Raw genomic sequence first — 22,304 nt, forward strand, 5'->3', positions numbered from 1 at the left:
CTTTATGAACATACGTGTGCTTGGGAGTTAGAATTTCTTTGGTGAGAGACTCGTCTCGTGATTTATGGAGTTTTGTGGTTCTCCATTCCTTTGAGCACCGTGAAAACAATTAGAAATTATTAATCATTTAGTGCGCATCTAAACCCTAGGCGCCTTGAACCTATGAGCATAACCACGCCGCTATTTGTTTTGACCATAGCGCTAGCTCAATGTTGAGAAATTCCAAAATATCAGCGTCATCGCTGGTAGACCAATATACGGAGCAGATGCTAAAGACATGTTTACAATACCAGCATTTAGCTATCACCCAACCCCCATATTTATCTGCCAAACGCCTTTTGACTATTATATTTCCCCTCGGGGAAAGAATGGCGACCCCTCTGGTTCTGGTTCCTTGTGTAGTATTAACAATAAGATTAGACCCAAGCTGTTCCATTAGCTTTTTCCTCGCACCGTCAATATGGGTCTCTTGTGAGCATAAAATATTTGCGCGAAGGGTTTTTCAATCATCTGCTACTTTCTGTTGTTTTGCATGATCATTTAGAACACATATATTCAGTGTTGCCATTCAAATTCTCTGCATCTTTGGCAATACAGTTTTTTATTGGTGTAGAACCCACCAACTATGCCTACCAACCCGGCGCTCAACAACATCTGCGGCTTCCCCACCTTTCCCCATCTCTTAAATTTCCTCATGTACCATAGATTTTCCACTTTTTTTGGTCCCTCAATTGCTCTCCATCCGTTGCCCATGCTGACCCCCTCACTCCCCCAACCTATAACTTCTCACCCTCTAAACGCCCTAGCTCTCCTACACCTACCGCCCCTCCACCCTCACCACCTTGTCCTAGAGGCAAACAGACCAAAGAGGTCTGGGTGATGTAATCTGTGCTCAGATCCTCCCCTGCGGCTCGGGGCCCGACAGCTGTAATTACACCAGGGGTGAAAGAGAAACCTCCCTCATCAAGGGTAATAGCTATACCTTCCTACATCAAATTGCAACACCAACCCCCAAAAAGGGGGAAAGAATGCTTTAGCTCCACCAAGCAACACCATTGCCTCCATATATTCTTTACACTTTATCTCAGAGGTGAAAACTCTTATTTTGCTTTTATAAATTATTTACAGTCGTGCAGGATTCATTAGATACACTTCTGCCCACGTGCCTGAGACAGTTGTATCACCTGTCTTAGCCTCCAGCGTCTCTCAACAGTAACATGGCAGAAGTCCGCCCTTGCGAAAAAAGTACTGACTGTCATAAGTCCTTTTAGCATCTTGACGGGCCTTAACAAACACAGCTTCGCGGAGTAAAAAGTTCTTGCAGCAAATTATTATAGCTCTCTGCTTCTGCACTTCTCCAGTGTGTGGCTGGCCAGGTTTCTTCAACATAAGAGGAAAGTGATGCACTCTCTGGATTTCCAGCCCCGAGTTCCATTGTTTGTCTTCATCAGATTCACCATATAGCCCGGGATATCATTCCCTTCAACCCCTTCATCGATACGTTGGACTCTAACGTTATTAAGGCACTACCTGTTTTCAAAATCTTCCATTTCCATTGAATATCAGTAATTTGTACGCCTTGTGCTTCTGTCTGTTTTTAGGTCCTAGCGACGTCATTTTCCAGAGCAGATGTTCGTTCTTCTATTGACATGATCCTTTCACTAAACTCGGCACATGCTTTAGCCACTTTCCTGACTGCCCATTGCAGTTTTTTGGTGGCTAGCCTGTGTTTTTTTTCCATCAGCTCGGGTCTCTTCTTGGTGTTGTTTTATGGTCTGAGAGATCAATTTTACTGAGGGTTCCTCTCCTTGTTTTATTTTATTTATTTTATTTATTTTGAAGGTTTTATATAGCGCGAACAAGACTCTTACGAGTATCAGAGCGCTTTACAGATGTTCTGCCGCAGCCTCAATGTGAGTGCCTTCTTGCGAATCAGGATAAGTTTTCCGCATGGCTGAATAATCCCACTTTAAAGTGGCACCTGAGCCTTGCCTTTGTAAACCATCTGGAACATTTCCCTGCTGCAAAGCTTCTTTATTCTGTCTAGATTGCCTTTTTATTTAAATGTGGAGCCAGGGCCATCATACAGACTGCCCAGGCTAGAGCTAGAGGTCTGAAAAATACTCCCAGTCTCAGTCATCCGGGCTGATGCCCGAGCCATCAGTGACAGAGAAAAAAGTGTCTCCTAAATCCTAGGAGTCCTCCAGCCCTCTAGACCCCTTCGACCAGAGCGCTGATCTCCGTGTTACTCTAAGCAAGGAGTTGTGACGGCTGAGCTGTTTGATTGTTTTCTTTGTTGTCTATCAGCTGACCACCAGCCTTCTTTGTTATATGTCCCATGGGGGTAGTAGTGAATTTAAACGTATTGCTATCCTCCTGACCTGTCCCTTGGACAGATTTACCTGGAGACTTTTCCCATAGCCTCAGGGACCCGCATTGACCATCTACTGATTTCCATGGGAGACCATCTGCTCCACTCTTAGCCCACACCAGATTGCTGCTGTTAGCCTGAGAGCCATCATCATCAGCATGGCCATTTTTCCAGGTATCTTCTTGAACTCCCACCTGAAAGGTTCCTGCAGTTGATGATACAGTTGCTGGTACAGCTGGAAACAATTCTTTAATACTCTATTGATTTTTTTTTAAAACAGATTTCATTTATCCTTTACTCCTGGCAACATACAGGCATCAGTATAGATACATTTGTTACATTCCTGAAATTTAGTATATTCCAATCATCATGCCACATTCCACTTCTCATTCCCTATTGAACCATTTCACATTATGAGTTCAGTTTTGGTAGGACTAAACCCTGTGCATGAAATCTTTCAACATTATCAGATTCTGAGAGGTAACAACCTATGTGCTATAAACTGCCATTGCTTGCTTCATGCTAAAGGGCAACAACTCCCCCCATCCCCTTCCCCCACCCGCCATACGTGTCTTAAATTGTGTACCCCAGTTCCCTTCTCTGGCATCATCATCACCTGGAGCCTCAACCAAGAGGCCCTGTTCTCTGCTCTCCCTCTAGGTTCCTGATGTCTGGATAGCAGTTCCAGATACGCTATCCCAATTCCACCATCTCTAGGTAGTTAGATCACGCTGCTTCAGGGCTCGACCTCCTGTGAGGTCTCCTGCCACTCTTCCGCTAATGCAGCTTCTGGCTGCTTACGGAGCGACACCAATGATTCCCATGCTCTGGCTGCGTCAGGCGATTCACACTTCCGGTTCATCTGGCCTCCCCTAGTCTTACCGCCCCTTCATAACCTGCCCATTGCACAAACTCCCCCCTCCACCTATCTGTGTGGGGGCCTCCTTGCGCCTTCCAGTGGCAGATGATGTTCCTTTTTGCCCATTTAAGGCCCAGGTCCTGAAATTTACTTGTTATTTTACTCTAAGAGGTATGGAGGAATGTGTGATAAAGGTAGTATCCTGGTTCTGTGACCACTTCTTTCTCCGTTACCTCTGACAGAATTGCAGTCACCTCCCTCCAGAAAGCTCCCTATTTCCGGATGGCTCCAAAACATGTGGAGAAATTTCCCCCCCTCCTCTTCCCATTGGGGACAACCCGCTGTCCTTGTGTTAAAGTATCTGTTAATGCGTCCTAGGGTGAGGTATGCCCTGGTAGGACGTAGAAATTCCCTAATTGGAATCTGGTATTTCTAGTGATCTTACTGGCACGATCTACCAATCCCCCCATGTTTTTTTGTCTATGGGTTCCCCCAGGTCTTCTTCCCAACGCTGCCGTAAGTCAATAAAAGCAGGGAGTGTTGCCTGGCCTAGTTGCCTGTATAGCCAAGTGACCGGTTCAAATTTCCCTGTGCAGATACCACATATTGGCACTCCTCTGATAGAGGCGGTTCGGATAGTCCACCCCCCCATTGTTTCCGTTTTGCGCTATTAAGGCAGAGTGTAATAGAAAGTCTCTCCACGGTACCTCATATCTATCGCTAAAGATCTCGAAGGGCAGCGGGGTCCTTCCTCATATTGCATCCCAACTGTGGTTATCCCTACTGCCATCCAAGTCTCCAGTCCCTGCCAGTCCGCCCTATGTGGCAGTTCCATGCATACAACTAATGGAACATCTGGAGCATATGGGCGCTTGGTTTTGGACTACTAGACCAACATTTGCGAGCCACTCTTAACTCTGTGGTGATTTCTCTTTCCCTAATGGGCATCTGTAGCACTACCCTTGAGAGGAGATTCAGACTTTGACTTTTCCGTCTCTCTATTATGTAGTCCCCCATATCTGACTCGCATCCATTTCGTGGCACATTGTAACTGGGCTGCTACATAGTAGTACTCAAAGTCTGGCACTGCTATACCCCCATCTGTCTTTGGTCTCATGAGCGTCATCAGTGCGACCCTGCGCCTCCCCGTGCCTTAAAGAAACTCCATCACCATCGTCCGGAGTTGGCGAAACGTCTCTGCTGGGATCCAGACCGGCAACATCCCAAAGAAAAACACGAGTCTCATGAGCATCACCATCTTCAGGAGTGATACCCTGCTAGTCACTGGTAGGGGAAGAGGCCCCAATAAATTGAAGCCGGCTTTCACCCCTCTAAGGGCTTTTCCCACGCTGCCTTCTGAAAAGTCCGCCCGATCATGGTAGACTTGGACCCCATGTATGGGAGGAATCTGTTTTCCCATTTTACGCCATCTACCGCCTGTGGCATTTCCTATCCTTGAGCAGTAGGACACAGGCATGATTTCCCTCAGTTTACCTTGAGACCTACCACTCTCTCTAGCGCCAGTGGCAATTCTCTGGCTCCGCCAAGATCTTCTCCCATGTTCCTGAGAAACAGCAGTAAGTCATCTGTGTACAGCTCTATATAATGGGTTCGTCCAAATACTTCAAGCCCTTGATAAAAGTTTCCTGTCCTGCCTCTGGCAGCCAGTGGCTCCATAGTCAGGGAGAACAGCAGAGGTGATAAATGACACCCCTGTCGAGTTACCCTTTCTACTTCAAAACTCTCCAATATAAGCCTACCGGTCCTAATTCTGGCCTTAGAATCAGTATATAGCAAGGCTGTCCATGCTACAAACTCGGGTCCCAGTCTGAAATGCATGCATCACCCTGAATAAGTACGGCCATTTGAGGCTGTTGAATGTCTTCCCTATATCCACTGGAAAGATGGCAGCCTCCTCTCTGCAGTAAGTATCTGCTTCTAGCACTCGCAGCAATCTCCGCACATTAATTGCCGTGTGCTGAGTCGGTATGAACCCCGCTTGGTCCTGGTATATTAGGTCTGACATATGTGGTAACAGTCGCGTGACCAGAACCTTGCTTAGAATATTTATAATTAAGTTTGAGCATAGATAGCGGCCTATACGCTGTTTTGTCGGATGCCTGCTTCTCTGGTTTTTAGCAGAGGGACTATTAGAGCCTCCCATGTGGACCCCGAAAGTTTCCCCGCTTGTTTTGATGGGTTATACATTTCCACCAAGCGGGGTTCCAACAGGTCTGCATATGTGACTGTAACGGTAGGCAAGGATCCAGGTCTAGGCAAGGTTGTGTTAAGCTCGGTTTTATTTTTCTGTAAACACATCTTTTGTGTGAAGGCAGAGTTTTAGAACAGGGATAATACGTCTTATCCGTTCTTGGTCAAGGATTTCTGGTTCTTCGCTCCTTCTTCGTCAGGATGCGGTCTTCCTCTTTTTGTCCGGGTACTCGGGTCGTTTGGGCAGAAGAAAAGAAGGGAAAAGGTTGTAATTGCCTCTGAATAATAACGAAAATAGGTAAGGGAGTGAGGGAACACCCGTGTCATGCCATACATTTTAAGAGTGTGTTATGGTGTTCGGGAACCAGGTAGCAGCAGGTAAGAGAGAGAGCCACCCTATTTGTTATTTTTCTCCCTCCTCCCAACCCACCCTGCAAAGCATTCCCGTCCTGAGTGAGCCACGCTCCGCAAGGAAAATTTGGCTTCCTGACTTTCCTGTCGTCCCAGATTCCTCCGAAGTCTTTCTCGGGAGCGGTTGTTCCTCGGCTTATGTCTCCAGTATTCCTCTCACGGCCACTTCCAGCTCCTCGCCTCTGCGTCTTCCCCTCGTTCTGAGTTCCGCCTTCCCTTATTAGACCAGGTCTGATGACGTCCATCTCGTAAGCAGCAGCAGCTGTATTCCAATTAAAGGGACCGTGATTTTAAAAAAAGGTGTCCACCACATGCAGGGTGTTTGGCATGGCAGTCCAGTCATCCTGCTGAGAGGAGAAAAGAGGGCCGGATGAAGGCTGCAAAGTCCACCAGTCTTCCGTAGGTTCGTTTCCCTCCTGGGTAGCACTGGAACCGTGACAGTGGCATACCATTCAACCAGGAACCCATCCTTCCCTGGCGTTTTGTTTCTAGCCAAGGCCTTAATGGAACTTTTCACCTCGCACAGTTCTATCTCCCTCCCTAGTGCCTCTTCTTCTTCCTCTTGAATTGTCAGCAACTCAATCCCTCTCATGTAGTCGTCTAGCTCCATCGTGGTGGAGGACACTATATTTTTTTATATAAGTCAGTGTAGTATTCGCTGAATATTATATTAACGTTGTGCTGCCGGTAATGAACCTTCCCCTGCTCGTCCCTTATTTCTAGAATAACAGACCCCCATTTGGCCAGATTGGCTAGCCACGCTAGTAGGGCCCCTAGTTTATCTTGTTCTGCATGGGCCCGAATCAAGTAATATTTGTAGTCAAAGCAGCCAACCCCTCCACATGCTGTACTACCGTTTCTTGGGCTGTCAGCAGTTCCTCCTGTTTGCCTGCATTCTCTGGCCTTTCCCTCTCAATATCTAGAAGTTGCTGTTCTGCTAATAGAGTGTTCCTCGTGAGAGGCCCTCTCACTACCACCATTTCAGAGATGCACCTACCCGTGATCACTACTTTAAAGGTCTCCCATTCTTGCATAGAGCTCGAGGCAGTTCCAGCATTTTCCTCAAAGTATTGCCCAATGGCTGTACTAATTGTCGCTTGATATCCCTGATCCTCTAATGCCTCTGGCCCTAGGCACCACATGAGAATGCTCGGCCTGGTCCTGGACCAGCCAAGACCAATCAGCAGTGGGTTGTGGTCTGAGATCAGCCGTGCCAGGTATTCACTAGCCGGCACACATTCCTTGACATCTGGAATGCACAGTATGGCATCTAACCTGACATGTACCTTGTGCAGGTGTGAGAAGAAAGAATTTTCCCTGTCCCCTGGATTTTGTGCCCTCCAGGAATCTATCAGCCCCGAGTGAAGTTGCCAGCTTCTCCTTGCCTCTGCTGTTCTACAAATGGGTGAGTCTTGTAATGAAGGGTGGGAACAATCCAGGGTCACATCTTCAACACAGTTATAGTCCCTGCCCAAAATCACTGATCCAGTCAAAGCCTGCGCTAATGTTCTAGAAAGGGCTGCCAGGAAGGTCTGATCTGAATTTGGACCATAGATACTCCCTATTGTCACATCCCTCCCGTCAAGCCTGCCCATTAATGTGAGAACTTAGCCTGGCATATGATGTCCACTAGTTCTAGTGGGCACCTGGCACCAGTCTAATCGACCCTTAGTGATGGGGGTTGTAAAGTCAACCTTATAGAAAGCTATCCTAGTGGTAGCATGGACCAGCAGTCAATTGGCTAAGACTTCAGAGAGCACGTGAAGCTAGTTGTTTTATCAATTATAATCACTTGAATACCAAATGAAAGAACACCACACAAGGTATATATCAAATATATATGTATTTATTCTAAACACAACCCTTCTGCACTCTTTATGAGGTCAGAGGTAAAAGTACATTACAAGTTACTAAATTAGCATACGATAAGTTGCACAGTATACGTTTTGCCCTAGGGGCCTCAGAAACCATATACTAAAATAGTGGTATAAGAACCACGTCTGGAATAGAAAGTAGGCCTAGGGAATCGTAATCGCTGGGGCTACACTAATCAACCAAAGGTTAGGAAGTAGGAGGCCCACGGAAGACACGTGCAGTGTCTAAACACAGCCGCGAGTTACAATTGACTTTCTATAGGAAACGAAGAAGTTACAAAGTTACTGTTTAAGGGCACTTTCGGATGGACTACGACAAAACCCCTTTAGACAAGGACACTTCAAGAATCAAGACCCACGGGAGCACCGGCGTACTCGTGTTACCTCACCCAGGGAAGCCGGGTGCATAGGTGCCTTTTGGTGTAAGGTTTCGTCATCGTTTTCTATGGAGATCTGCAAAGAAATGCTGCAGGCAACCAGAGGAAAAGTGTCTGGGTGGATCCAAGGGTGGATCGAAGATCTGAAGAACCTGAAAGCAGAGAAGACAGATTCTGGGTCACTAGCCAGTGACCAGGAAGGTACAAGGAAGGAACCAGGCGATGTCGCGTTGATCTCAGGTGAAGAGGTGAAGCTTGTCTCTGCAGCCACGAGGTCCAGGAGGTGTTGACAATGACCAAGAGCTGGATTCAAGCTGTCCCACAAAGGATCTAGTTGACTGCGGTGTCGGTATCCGAATTGAACCCAACAAGCCTTGGCAAACGCAATCCATGCAGGAGATGAAGATTGGCTTCGGTGCAAATCAGCAAGGTCTGGGGCGCTTCTCCTTTGTAGCGAAGCTGGAGCAAGTCTGGAGCAACCAGGAAAGCAAGTTACATTCAAGATGGAGTCCTCCGGGGGCTCACTAGCCAACAGACTAGGAACCAGGAAGACACATCGAGCTGAAACGCAAGAGCGGGCCCCACGGGACACTCGTGGAGTGTGGAGGGCTGAGCTTCGATGCAAATGGTGCTCAGGTCCGGGGCTTCTCTTACCCCAATGCACAACTATGAGTTACCTCGGGAGTCGATGCAGTTAGCAAAATGCAGGATGTCCAGGAGTACCGGTCCCATGTCTCTCGTGTCTGCCACAGGCCTCAGCTTTGCTGAGATTGTCGAGCAGGGTCAGAGATGTCTGGAAGTCCATGTCTTGAGCCACAGAGTCTTCGAGTTCCAGCAGGAGCCTTCGACAAAGCAGACTGGCAAGTTACTGGTGGTGCCTATTTGCACAGGGTGGTCACTCCTTGACCACAAGGGAGATGTCTTCCATCTGCCAGTCGAAATGGAATGTCGAAGGTCCAGGATATGTCTTGCAAATATTCATCCAGGATAATCTAACGTCCTAGGGACACAGCTCCTATACTTATACTAAGGTTAGGGGATGGACTACCTGGCTAGGTCCCTCCTATGGGTGGACCTGAGAAGGGGGTGGTTACACCCCTTTCCCTTTGTCCAGTTTCATGCCAGAGCGGGCTGGAGTGCCCCAGTAACTGGTTTGAACTGGGCTATGCATGGAGCACCTTGTGTGCCCCAGGCAGTGTCTGGAAAAGCATCTGCTGATGCGGCCCTCCCTGCCCCAAAACACAAAACCCCGTCTGGGGAGGTGCTGGCACCTCCCTGGACAGGAAACCTATTGTCCAGGCCTCCCCTACCGGAGTTTCGTCCAGCAGCAGGAGGGCAGACTCACGTCTGTGGCAGCAGCATCCATTTTGTGATGCTGCGCTCTGTTTAACTTTAACCGGGTATACCAGTAACTACATGTCTTCTCCCTCTAGAAGGTGGAATGCTATCCCCGCCACCAGGAATAGTGGGGGGTAGCATTCCAAAGTGTTTGACACCTTACACAACATGTTTTGATAAAGCCAAACCAAAGTTAGCATTAACCGCGAGGATTATAATGCTCTTAAGAGTATATGGTATGGCTATATCATAGAACAGCTATAAAGAGATGGTTCCGAAAGCTGCAGAGGGGCTCAGCACATGCTAGGGCACCCTCTCACATAAAAACAAGCACTCTGCCGCCAGGATTGTTAAGGCCTGCCATAGGAGTGACTTATAGGTTACTATGTGTCTATATATATAGGTAGATATAGGTATACTATATCTAAGTAAGGGGTGATTACACCACCTTACCCAGGCTGTGTGAACAGACCTTTGGTGTCAGTTTGGAGGGCCAGCCAGGGGTGGCATAATACATGCTGCAGCCCCTAGTAGGCCTTGGATGCACCTATGCCCTGGTTACCTATGGTACACTATACAGGGACTCACAGAGGTGACCCAATACCCAATCGGGTATGTACCTAAAGTACATGGTATCAATTTAGAGAGAGAAAAGCTAGGCTGTGGTCCTGATTAGCAGGGCCACAGCCAGTCTAAAGTCGAAAAACCAGAAAATCACAGCAAAAAGTGGGGGTGACCATAGGAAGCAGACCCTACTGTCCTACAATTAAGACCATATATCGCCCCTCTGGGTCTATTATTTGCTTAGTACACTGGAAAGGGACTCCTGCTCTTACCCAGATTAGCACCCCTCTGGCAAGAGCTAAGTAGTTTGTATAGTACACCTGCCCACCACACAATGTTGTAGTGAAGCTCCTTCCTTCGCATTGATATGTGTCTCCTGCAGCATTACAATCTGTGCCCCTCTGCGCACTAAGAATGAATGTACCTTGTGGTGCTTTGTCATGGAATGCATCCCTCGCACATTCCAGGAGATGCATCTGAAGTCTATGGTGGGTCCCATTGGGTTGGTGTTACATGCTTCCTATCTGATTTCTTACCAAAGACACGCCTGGCTCCTAAGTGAAACTCCCTGAAACAAACAAACTTCCCAACTCTCCTTCCCAGGGACAGGTAGAAGTAATCCCGCTCCCATCCAAACACTTAAGCTTTTCTTCTGGCTGTGTGGGTGTGGTGGCTGTTGCCAAGACCCGGGAACCCCTTCACCCAGGATCTCCCCATAGTTCTGCAGTGAATCTCCACCCCAGCCCCTCCTACATTCACTCCTGCATATTCTGTGTGTAGCCCCCTCCCTTTTTTCTGTAGCATCATGAAAAAGGATATAGACTACTGAAGTTTGCAGTCCATCTTAATCAATAGTTACCGCTTAGACAAGTTCATCAGCTGTGTTAGGCGTTACTTTCGGTAGCTCCGTCTCCGAATCCTCTGCTGCGCTAGTTGTTGGGGAACAATCCGATCTGCCATCCTCGCGGTCACTTTGAATTGATCAAATGCTGGAGCCCGACTGGCTGAGCTCCGCCACCGCTTTAAGGGCCTTGCTCCACTCCGCTTGGGCTTCTGTTGAGGACGGTGCCCTTGCCTTGCCATGACCGGCATCTCTCCTCACTGCTGTCGACCCCGGAGAGCTTCCCCTCTAACCACACCCTGGTCTAGAGTCCAGCCATTCCTGGGCCTCCTGCTGCATCTGAAAGAACTGTACCCCCATCGGTTCAGCCACCCTCAGCCAAGCCTGGAACAGCATTACATATGTGAGCTGTAGTTGCCGCAGCTTCTTTTTCACAGTCAGGAACGTGGTTCTCTGCCTCTGAACCTCTCTAGTAAAGTCAGGGAACACCATTACTTTGCTATTCCCAACTTGCAAGTTCTTTTTCTCCCGGGCCTGCTTGAGGATGTTGCCTCGATCTCTGAAATGGAGCAAGCAGGCCACTTTTGGTCTTGGATGGGACTCTATGTGCCCTCTCAATGGCATAGAATGGTGAAAGCCCCTCCGGGGCATCTTCTTTTTTGAGCCAATCGTCCAGAAAATGCACCATGTTGTTCCCTTCTCCGGTGTTCAAATTATGTGCAGATTATTTCTGCGTGATCTCCGTTCACTGTCCTCTGCCCGCACTTCCAGGATTTGAACTGTAGCTTCAATGTCTGTGAGGTTTTCTGCAGCTCTGTTACCTCAGTTGGAAGGTTTGCAAGCTTTCTTTCAGTGCTAGTTACTCCCGCCACTAGACAGCGGTAGTCGTTTTGCAGAAGACTAAGGTCAGTGCCAATAGCATCAATCTTTGTTTCCAGCGCTTCTGGGAGGCCGTGATAAGCTCCATGATATCTGTCAACTTGGGGTGCATAACAGGGGCATCCCTCCCTGTTTCTGGGCTATTGTCTTTCTCATCCGTCTAGGACCTATCACTTTCCACGGTGAGGGTGCCGTGTCCTCGCTTCTTTGGCACTTTCCACATGCTTGCCTGCGGCCTCACCTCTCTGTTGATTGGGCGTCGGGTATGCGGAGACTAGCAGCCCCTTGCTGCCTCCTATCTTTCTCAGCTTCCGCTGGGCTCCCCCTCAGTGCCGGTCTCTAATCTCTGAAGGTATCCTGATCAATATTGCCCATGAGGGCAGGTCATAGAATGTCATCTCCGGCTCCCCTTGGTCCTGCAGTGGCTACGGAGTCCCGCGTCTCTCAAACGGCCTAGAGCCCCAGAGCGGGAGCAGGAACATTTGCCCAGCTGCCCGTCTCTATGCTCCTTAGGTCGTGCCTTTTCTGGCCCTGTGAGGCCTTACCTCCTCCAATGTCTGCTCCCCCTTCTGGGCTGCCCAGACCTGGTAGGTAGGGCTTAAGTTTCTCAGGCCCTGCCCTGTCACTCTGCTCAAGGCTCCACTTGGGTGCTCGCTCCCGTCACCTCTTCCACGCTCCTCCTTCCCCTGCAGATCTTGGGGATGTCCGGGTTTCCGTGGCAATTCCCCCCTGGCTTGACTGCTCAGTGCAATCCCTGTGGCCAGCTGCTGCTGCCGTTCCTATGCTGCCTCCGCTCCTCTATTTGGCTGCCCTGGCGCCATCAGGATGGGCACTTACTGCTCCTTATAGCTGCCACTGACTTTCCGCTGGCACCCGTTGCCGCTTCTCTGGGTAAGCAGTGAGTGTTCAATACATAATTTTGGGCAGCCCTGCTACAGCATTGCTCCGAAATGGGGTGATCCCGTCGCGTCCTCTGTCCACAGGTTCCCCGTCTCAGCGCTCACTTTGCGCTGCAGCCGCCATTTTGTCTGCTGCCTCGCCGGGCTCTCCCGCTGCCAGGCTCATTCCCTCATTTACGGAACAGTACCTCCCAGTTCTGTATTTACGTGCTCCCTGGTAGTTCTGTTGCAGTTCCCTCGGCCAAGTGGAGGGGCTGTGGCTCAGGATCATGCCGGATGAGAGATACCTTCCTTGGGCGGAGCTCTGTGGTCCGCTCCCCTCTACATCTGCGTCAAGCCACACACCCGTAATACTCTATTGTTGTTGCTGTAATTGTAATTGATTGCACTGAGAAACTTCCTTCTCCCCTGGTGGGATGTGATGATCTTTTTACCCTTTAGCTGTGATAACAGTATCGGAACCTTTTCTATTTCTTTGAATTTCCCAACTGTTTTTGATAGTTGTTACGCCAGATTTTGCAGACTTGAGGCGCTGGGGGTGGGTTAGACTCTTGTTTGCTGGAAGCACTGCAGCATCAGTTGTCCTTTTGCGCACAGCGCGAACCGCTTTGGGAGGCATCCTGTCCACAACGCTGTCCGTGGTGCAATACTTTGCTGTGAGCCACCTGAACCTCACCACCCCTCCACTGAGGTCCGAAGCAGTCTTCCGGAAGAATCGACTCGCGCGCAGGGTCGTCAAAGTTCCTGCTGCGGAAACCACCACCGACAGCCATGACAAGAATGTATGCTAGTTCCAAAATCGCAGGGAGGACACTGAACACTACGGCACTTCAGATGCCGTCCGCACTGAGCCGATACCCCTTTTCCCACAGTGCAGGGCTTCGAGCGGCAGAGGATTGTCCGACACGACCGCTTACACAGAAGCCATCTTGCCTCCATACCTAAGATACTATTTAATGTATATTATACCCTTCAGAAGCTGTGCAGCTGGAGAAAATGATCTGATTCAAGCTGCCCTCGATATGGGGATTGCTGTGCAGAGCTGGTCCACATGTTCTTTTTTGTATAAAGCTAGTTCAATTTAGGAATGGAATAGCAGAGCATCTGAGCATGATTTCAAAAAGGCCTATCAGCATTTCATCTCAGATTATGATTCTAGGGGTAGATCTTCAATATTTGAATGATAAATGCTAATTATATTTAATCTTTGTAGATATGGGGGTAGCTGGCATCTGTATTACAGGGTCTTGGCTGAATCCGGAAACCCCTTCCTTTCATCAATGGCTGTCCCGGCGTTTGTTGATGTATTATTTGCAGAATAGTCTATACCAATGTAAATGCAGTGGGGCTATGCCGAGGAAAGCTGCCAATGATGGCCAGTAATGAATTGGCTTTGCATATTGTAATATGAGCTTCTCTGTGTATATTGTTCCTGATTTTTATTGTGCATCTTAGTCTTTTCTGTATAATAGACTGCAGCAAAGCTGTTCACGCTGGATGCACTAACCAGGGTAATACCTGATATATGATTTGTATATTAAACTGGCTAACTGCTTTCCTTTTAAATCGTACTTTCCAAGTCTTCTCCCAAACTGCCTGCTCTGAAGTCCACTCTTTTGCCCATGGGGTGCCACTGGGACCCATCCTCAGCCCTCTGTTATTCAATCCTTATGTAAGACCACTGGCTGAGGTGGCTGAGACATCAGGCTTAGCCCTTTACTCTTACGCCGATGATTCCCAAATCATCTTCTCCCTTTCCTCACACAATACAAATGCCCCCTCTTCTCTCAAAATTGGCTTAAATAAAATAGCGTCTTGGATGCAGCAACATTTTCTCAGGCTAAATGGAGAGAAAACTGAGGTATTGGTGTTAGGAAAACAAAAAGATCTCTGGAACCACCAACACTGGCCATGTGAAAGGGTGACATTCGGCCCCTTTCCCCCCCAAGTTCGAAATCTGGGTATCACAATCGATGATTCACTCAGCATGCATCCCCAATCAGTCAAAGTTGCAGCGACTTGCTTTACCATTCTCAAATGGTTAAGAAAAATCTGCTGGATGCTTCTGGAATCTACTAGAAAAACTGTAGTCAATGCCCTAATTACATCTAGGCTTGACTATAGTAACGTACTCTATCTGGGGTCTAATAAATCTGTAGTCCATAGACTACAGATAGTACAAAATGCCGCTGTCAGACTTCTGTGTGGAGTCCCTAAGACCACTTCCATCTCGACTTATCAACGCAAACTACACTGGCTTAAAGTAGAAAACTGAATAAAGTTCAAGGTACTTAGTTATATACACAAAATGAAATCTTGCAATGCGCCTCAATACCTTCAGTCCTTGGCCAGTCCTTACTTTCCTTCCCGAAATCTCCGCTCTGCCACCCAAGGAAGGTTCGTCGTCCCTAAATTTAAATTAGCCCAGCTGGGCGGCAAGTCCTTTTCTTACCTTGGTCCCTCCTTTTGGAATTTTCTACCCACAGCACTCCATAATGAGATGAACTATACTCAGTTTCGCAAGTCTTTAAAAACTTGGCTATTCGACAGATAAATCACCTTTCTGTTTTTCTTAACCCTTGACTTGCCTGTTTCGCGCCGGGAAACCCTTTTTGGGTAGCTGCTGCGCACTATAAATGTAAAAACTAACTAACTAACTATATATGTTTTATGGAGCTTGTCTCTTATCTGTGATGCATTAATGAGATTGGATTACGGGCTCAACCATTAATTGTGCATTGTGGATGTATGTAAGGATTTGATTATGGATTTCCAATTCTTTTTCTTTTGTTACTCTTTTTCTTCTCAATAAAACTTTTTTTTTTAAAGCCTAGCTGCTCAAGTTCAGATTTTTTCTATTTTGAGACTTGCCCTGTTATTCATTCCATTATAAAACCGGAAGTAAAAGTCCTCGAGAGCAAAGAGAAAATCTGGATTGGAACACCGGCAACTATGGATGCTTTGTTTGACACCCCAGCCAAAAGATTATTTTACCAAAACTCTTCTCTATCTGGTATGTTGGGGGTTTAATGTCATGAATTATTTCTGTAGACGGACATGAAAGAGGAATGGGAGCTGCAAAACTGATGGAAACAGAGGGGAATATTGCGAGGGAAACATGCAGGGGAGGGGGAGTTTTGGTTTAAAGAGATTTAATTTTAGACGGCTGCCATCACACCATGGAATACAGGTGAATAATTTATCTTCAAAGTATACTAAAATTGAAACCTGAAAAAACGTATGCGGAAAGTTCAAACAAAGAATTACAAGCACTGTGACAATCGTTGTGAAATGTAATAGATATCTTAAAGAGCTAACTTCAAAGTTGTCTAGATGGCTCCATCTCTACACAACACTTCTTTCCAAGTCCTGGCCTCCTCTTTCACAAATGAATACTATCAAATCATCTATGTTTAACCCATCGGGGCGAACCTAGACTACAACTCCCACACTGCACTGAATCCTACGGTACACATACAAATATGGCAAGAACGATGACATCGAGCCAATAGTAATACTATCTATACCGATCTAGAACATGTTACGAATGCCACTCTGCCCCAAATTGTAATACAGTTCCAATTCCTTCTCAAAGCACGCGGCATACTTCCTACCATCGTACGTCCCACCAAACTGCTCCTTTCCTTTGGCAGTTAAGTCGTTACTCGCCACCTACCGGCGGCGTTCGAGCTGTCATTTGCGCCCCGCCCCTCTCCCTCCCCCAACAGAAGAACTAGAACACAGCCCAGGACAACTGCTTTAAACGGACCCCATGGTGTTAATCCTCACTTAGCAGTCTCAGATTTCAGTGCTATCCGCGCTATAACCGCACTGAAAACTGTTCACACGAAGATGTGTACGCTGGCATACTCTGGAAATTCCGAGTTCACACCGTTTTTTCAGCTTGTCAGTCAAAAGGCAGTAGGTCTATATCACATTATGGCAACAGCGTATGTAAACGATATATACTGCAAGTGACTCGGTGACGCTGCCAGCCTGACGTGAAGATGGCGGACTCATTTGCAGCTTGTGCCGTTGAGAGCAGACGCACTGCTTGTTCACCTGTCTACGCATATATGCCATGTCGGTAAAAAACAGAAAGTAAGTGGCAACCCTGATTTGGTGTGCTGGGAGCAGAGGCACAAATAGAACCAAATTTCGGGGTTGGGGGGTAATGAACATTTAGAGTGGGGTCTCATTCTTTCATTCTTCCAGTATTTGTCAGAGTGGAGATACACGAGCTCTAAGAAAGGGTGAAAAAACAGCAGAGCCTCGAGTTAAGAAGTGAATGTTTTTTTTAAAGACCTGTGTAATACTCTGGTGCGGCTGCAATAAGACAGACGCCACACCAGCCAGACTATAGCAGCCCAAGACTTGTGCCCAGGAAACTGTCTCAGCCCAGGCTAACACACACAGAGGGGGTGCTGGAACGGCATGTGGTGTGGGCCTGCAGCCGGCTGTCTTTAAAGGGATAACAGAGCAAAACCAAAGGGGATGATGAATGGAGTGTTGAACATTACAAGCACTCACCCCCAGTCAATTGATCTGGGTTTAATCCATCATCATTCGTTAGCTCACTCCGCCAGCCCAGTTCAGACATGGCCATATGCAAATCAGTCTGACCCTGTGCCTCATGGGAACAGTCCAGCCCGAACTGCCAAGCCATGTCTTCCCTGGACGGGAAACAAGCATCATGGGACCGGTTGGATTTAGGCCCAGATCTCTGTACTGGGGTGAATGTATGAGATTGTTCTGCATTCTGTCCATCAATAGTTCTTTTTGCATTTGTTACCCTGAGTGGGATGGGTATGCTCAGACATGAGTACCGTGCTCTCCATGCCACTGGAATCAAGCTATCCTGGCTGAAGAGGGGTGAAACCCCGAAACTGGTCCTAGGATGCTTGTTTCCAGTCCAAGGAGGACCTTGTCTGGCAGTTCGGGCTGGACTGTCCCCATTGGGTGCAGGGTCAAGACTGATTTGCATATGGCTGGGTCTAAACTGGAACGGCATGGTGAGCAAAAAAACGATCTATTTAGGCCCATATCTCTGTACTGGGGTGAATGTATGACATTGTTCTGCAGTCTGTTCATCAATAGTTCTTTTCTTTTTGTCTTTAAAGAGATATCAGCTAGCTGGGACAGGTGCATATGGATATACACTGGGTGAGGGGCAGGCAAGAGGTGCTGGAGTGAAGTAAAGTGGGGTTAAGTATCCCCACCCTGTCGGTAAACGCCCAACCCCTTCAGCCAAAACAAGCATTTGCAATGCAATCGGTCTCGATTTGGGACCTTATAAGTATTTGCCTGTGCTGCACATTAGCGCACATTACTGCAACGTAGTGATATGGGGTCTGGCAGCAGATTTGGCAGCAGCTTTTGCAGCTGTAGTGATGGAAGTGGGCCACTCCAGTGACAGAAGTTGTTTGACAAACACCGATTTTTTAAAATCATTTTTAAAGCTGAAATTATGTATGCATTTAAAAAAAGAATTGTGAATTGGTCTTGAATTAACTACATGATAAAGAATGAATTTGAAATGTTGAAAATGTATTTTCATTTTGGTTTGACGAAAGGAAACGAGGGAAGAATCCTTACTAATAATAAAAGCAGATGCAGTATTTTCACATAGGGCCAGATTTTGATTGCCGGATTCCTCGGAAAAAAACTGCATGCTAGATATAACTGTTGTAAACATAGAAGGAAACCTTAGAGGCTTTTCATTTAGCAGAGAAAGGGGCGAAGAGAAGTAAAATAAGACTAAGTGGATTAATTTGGAAGGTCCATGCCACCCACAGATGTACAAATAAATTTGATTAGTGTATACCTGGTGAGGTTGCTTGCTCGGTAGAGGTTGGTAGTTACTCTTAGGAAACCGTAAACAGAGTCAAAGCTTAATACGTTGAGGCAATGCCACATACAAACAAGCATTGGCATAGCCAATAGGTCTCGCTTTTGGGTCCTTATAAGTATTTAGTTATGCAGCACAATATCCTTGCATGGCTAAACACGTCTAAGGTCCCAAAGGCAAGACCTATTGGCTATGCCAATGCTTGTTACTAGATTGTCTGAATCCTTACAGAACCCGCTGTCAGATTTTAAAACCGCTTTTCAGAAAAGTACAGTATATATTATCGTAATGAAGCACTCATACTTTTGAAGAGTATGACATTTTTGGATGTTGCATGTGCATTTTTAAATACGTTTGGGCTAGTAATGCGTTGATTTTAGATCTAGCCTTGCTGATGTTGGACCCTAGGGAATGAGCGACAAACAGGGCCTATAGGGATTCATGAGCATTTTAGTCCTGATTTTAATAGAGAAGCATGAGGGGGCTTGTGAGTAGGCTGAGTTGAGGACCTCAGAATGGTCAGGGTGGGGGGGGAGAGGGGTTACATTTTAGTGTTATATTGTATGTATATATTGTTTTAAATACAATTATCTAAACATTAATAAAGAACTTGACTGACTGGCTTTATGATTTAAATGAGGATTCCTATAATTAACAACGATATTTATGACAATAAAATAGTATTTTAAAATATTTAGCTGTATCTGCACCTCCTTTGCAATCTGGCGAAGTTGCTGAAACTCAAAGAGGTTGTTGCATGTTCTTTCTGCAATTCTGTTGAGCGCAGAAACAAATCGTTTTGTTTGTGACCTATTGCTCATTCCAGACCCATGCTGGGAACGCTCAAAGTGCAAGTTCCCAAATTCATCAGAGTACGTACCTAGGAGGCTAAGAAACCAAGCATTTACAATGCAATAGGTCTCGCAATGACATTATTTTGAGCTATTGACATTGTAAATGGCAATGCCTTTTAAAAAAATTAAAAGGCATTGTTATTTACATTACCAAAAGCAACACCTATTGCATTGCACAGCGCGGTGTCCGTGAAGACGGCGCCACGCTTATTAGATCGAAAAGAAAACTACAGTTGATTCAAGATGCAGCAACCAACCTGATTTGGGGCCTGAAAACAATGACAATATATTAGCCTTGCTTCGTAAATATAGGGGACCGCAGAGCATGGGTGACAGACAACACACAACCCTTCATCGCAGAGCAAGTGTGGGGTGGCAGAATACACACAACCGTGCATAGAGGGAAAACTGTACCGCAGAGCCAGACTACACACAACAGTGTGCAAAGGGCACAGTTCACAGCAGAGCCTGTCTACACACAACCGTGCACGGAGGACACACCACCACAGAGCCAGACTACACACAACCGTGAGCAGAGGGCACCCTTTACCACATAGCACGGGTGGGATGACAGGTACAGTGGCAGACTACACAAAACCCTTCACCACAAACCACGGGTGGAGTGGCAGACTACACACAAACCTTCACCACAAACCACGGGTGGAGTGGCAGACTACACACAAACCTTCACCACAAACCACGGGTCGGGGGGGGCAGACTACACACAACCAGGCGTGTAGGGCACACTGTCTTAGTATTGTACGAGACCACAAAGAACCTACATGGCTGGAAATGAGGGAACCATACAAGGCTGCAGAACGCAAGAAGCACACATACACTAAGATTTGTGGTGTCAATCTTAAACAGTGAGCAAAGGAAGATGGACGGAAGGGAAGGATCACTCTCTGGGCCTAAAGAGCCACTTTCAATAAGTCTATAACAATCGGGGATAAATCATTATTTCAAAGAAACATGGGATCCAAGTTCATGAAATGCAGAAAACAATGTTCATTTAAACAGTCTATGTTAAAAACTATTAAACAGTTTAATGGTATATTGCATAAATATAGAGAGATTTGTTTGAATGCTTTTTTCTGTGTAAGTGAAAACAAAGTGCTCAGTGCTCACATGTGATATGCCACTGTGATTCAATAATGTCAGTGGATAACACAAACATCACATTAGAGGTTTCGTAATAACACAGTTGACGGCGATTTGATCCCTTCTAGATAGAGGCTTATTATACGGACTCAGCAGGGAATACAAAGAAAGAACTCAAGATGAAAAAAATTAAAATGAGAATCATGGTAAGACAAAGGGTCCTAAATACTAGATAGTAAACGAAAACACACATTTCCATGTACGTCATGCAATAGTTACGAACGGTCCTAGTTAGTCTAAAAACTAAGAAAGCCTCACAATTAGAATTGCGTTTTTTGGGTGAAAGGTGGTGTGACAGGGAAGCCAAAAAAATAATACAGCCGAGACACTCACCTGAAGTAAAGATCCTTCCAGAATAAAGTAACTGGTAAGAGAGAGTGGAGAGAAAGCTTCTGGGAGGGTGTAAAGGAAGATAAGTGAAAAACAGGTATAGTTATATGTTCCAAGAAGTGAAAAGAAATGGGAATCGAAGAAAGTATCTAGGTATTGAATTCATACAGGCCTAGGCATATGCCAAACATTCTACATATATGTACTGACCATTAACACACATACAGACCTTGACAAAAACCGCACCTATTGGGCAGGGCAATTAAACGGAGGTTTGCACCATCAACCAGTACAAAATATTTGCACTTCCAGGAGAGTGCACAAACTACACTCTGTGCTCTTCAAGTGTTGTAAAAAGCCTTGCTGCAGGGTAAGCACATCCAGCACTGGTGCAGTGTATGTGAGATGTCTCTGCAGTGCCGTTCCATTCCGTTCCTTCTGCATTGACACCGGAAGTCCTGCTCTGGAAGAGGAACTGATGAATTACCTGGACGGATTCCCGCCGCCTTAGCCAGGCTGGGGTCCAGGCTGCAGAGCATCTCCTGCTGGAAAACCCTTTGTGTGGTACAACATGGCCGGACTCTCGCGCGCCTCGTCTGCCATGGGTCTGGCATGCGATGGGGAGTTGGCCGCACGTAGAACGCTGCTAGGTGAGTGAGAGTGAATGGGCATGACGGTGGCTGGCCGTGAATGCCTGCTCAGGCTTTACGAAATGTAGTGCTAAAGGGCGGATTATGTAAACTAAAATGAGCGGCAGCGAAGGGGCAAAATATAAAAAACACAAGCCCAGGAGTTGTGTGCGCGCTCACGCTAATACCAAAAAAACAAACCTGGGAGTTGTGTGCGGCGCGCATACACTAAAAGGAAATATTAAAAACGTACGCGAGTGGTGCACGCGCGTCAAAAATGAAAGCAGCTATGCGCGTACCCATGCACATAACCACGCGCTTTAGGCCACACAAAAAACGTGTGGTCGGATTTTTCAAGCCCACTTTCTAAAAGTCTCGCCAGACAGCGCATGCGCTGGCTCAGGCGAGACCTAAAAAGCATAGGGAGCATAACTAGGAGGAAGTCTGATGACAGCTCACAAAGTGCTCATTTCATAGTTCAAAAAGAACAATTGATGGACAGAATGCTAAACAATGTCAAGAATTCACCCCAGTACAGAGATCTGGGCCTAAATACATCATTTTTGTGCTCTCCATGACTTTCCAGTTTAGACCCAGACATATACAAATCAGTCTTGACCCTGTTCCCCATGGTAACAGTCCAGCCTAAACTGCCAGGCCAGGTCTTTCCTGGGGCCGGAAACAAGCATCCTAGGACCGGTTTTGGGGTTTCACCCCTAATCAGCCAGGATAGCTTGACTCCAGTGGCATAAAGAGGCAAATGCAAAAAGAAGAATTGATGGACAGAATGCTGAACAATGCATGCATTCACCTCAGTACAGAGATCAAATCAGTCTTGACCCTGTTCCCCTTGTCCGT

The 22,304-nt window shown here is 46.8% G+C and overlaps 1 protein-coding gene across 3 annotated transcripts in view; it reads right to left on the reverse strand.

Annotated features, from left to right (window-relative positions):
* Positions 1-16,319, reverse strand: part of KCTD19 (potassium channel tetramerization domain containing 19) — a 2,598,446-nt gene extending 2,582,127 nt beyond the window's left edge. For all 3 annotated transcript variants that reach the window (XM_078669086.1, XM_078669084.1, XM_078669085.1), the window contains exon 1: positions 16,239-16,319. In XM_078669086.1, coding sequence (XP_078525212.1) covers positions 16,239-16,241 — 3 coding nt within the window. In that variant the 5' untranslated portion in view covers positions 16,242-16,319. The remainder of the gene's footprint in view (positions 1-16,238) is intronic.
* Between the last annotated feature and the right edge of the window lie 5,985 nt (positions 16,320-22,304).

This window comes from Lissotriton helveticus, chromosome 12, assembly GCF_964261635.1.
Source record: "Lissotriton helveticus chromosome 12, aLisHel1.1, whole genome shotgun sequence".
NCBI lineage: Eukaryota > Metazoa > Chordata > Amphibia > Caudata > Salamandridae > Lissotriton > Lissotriton helveticus.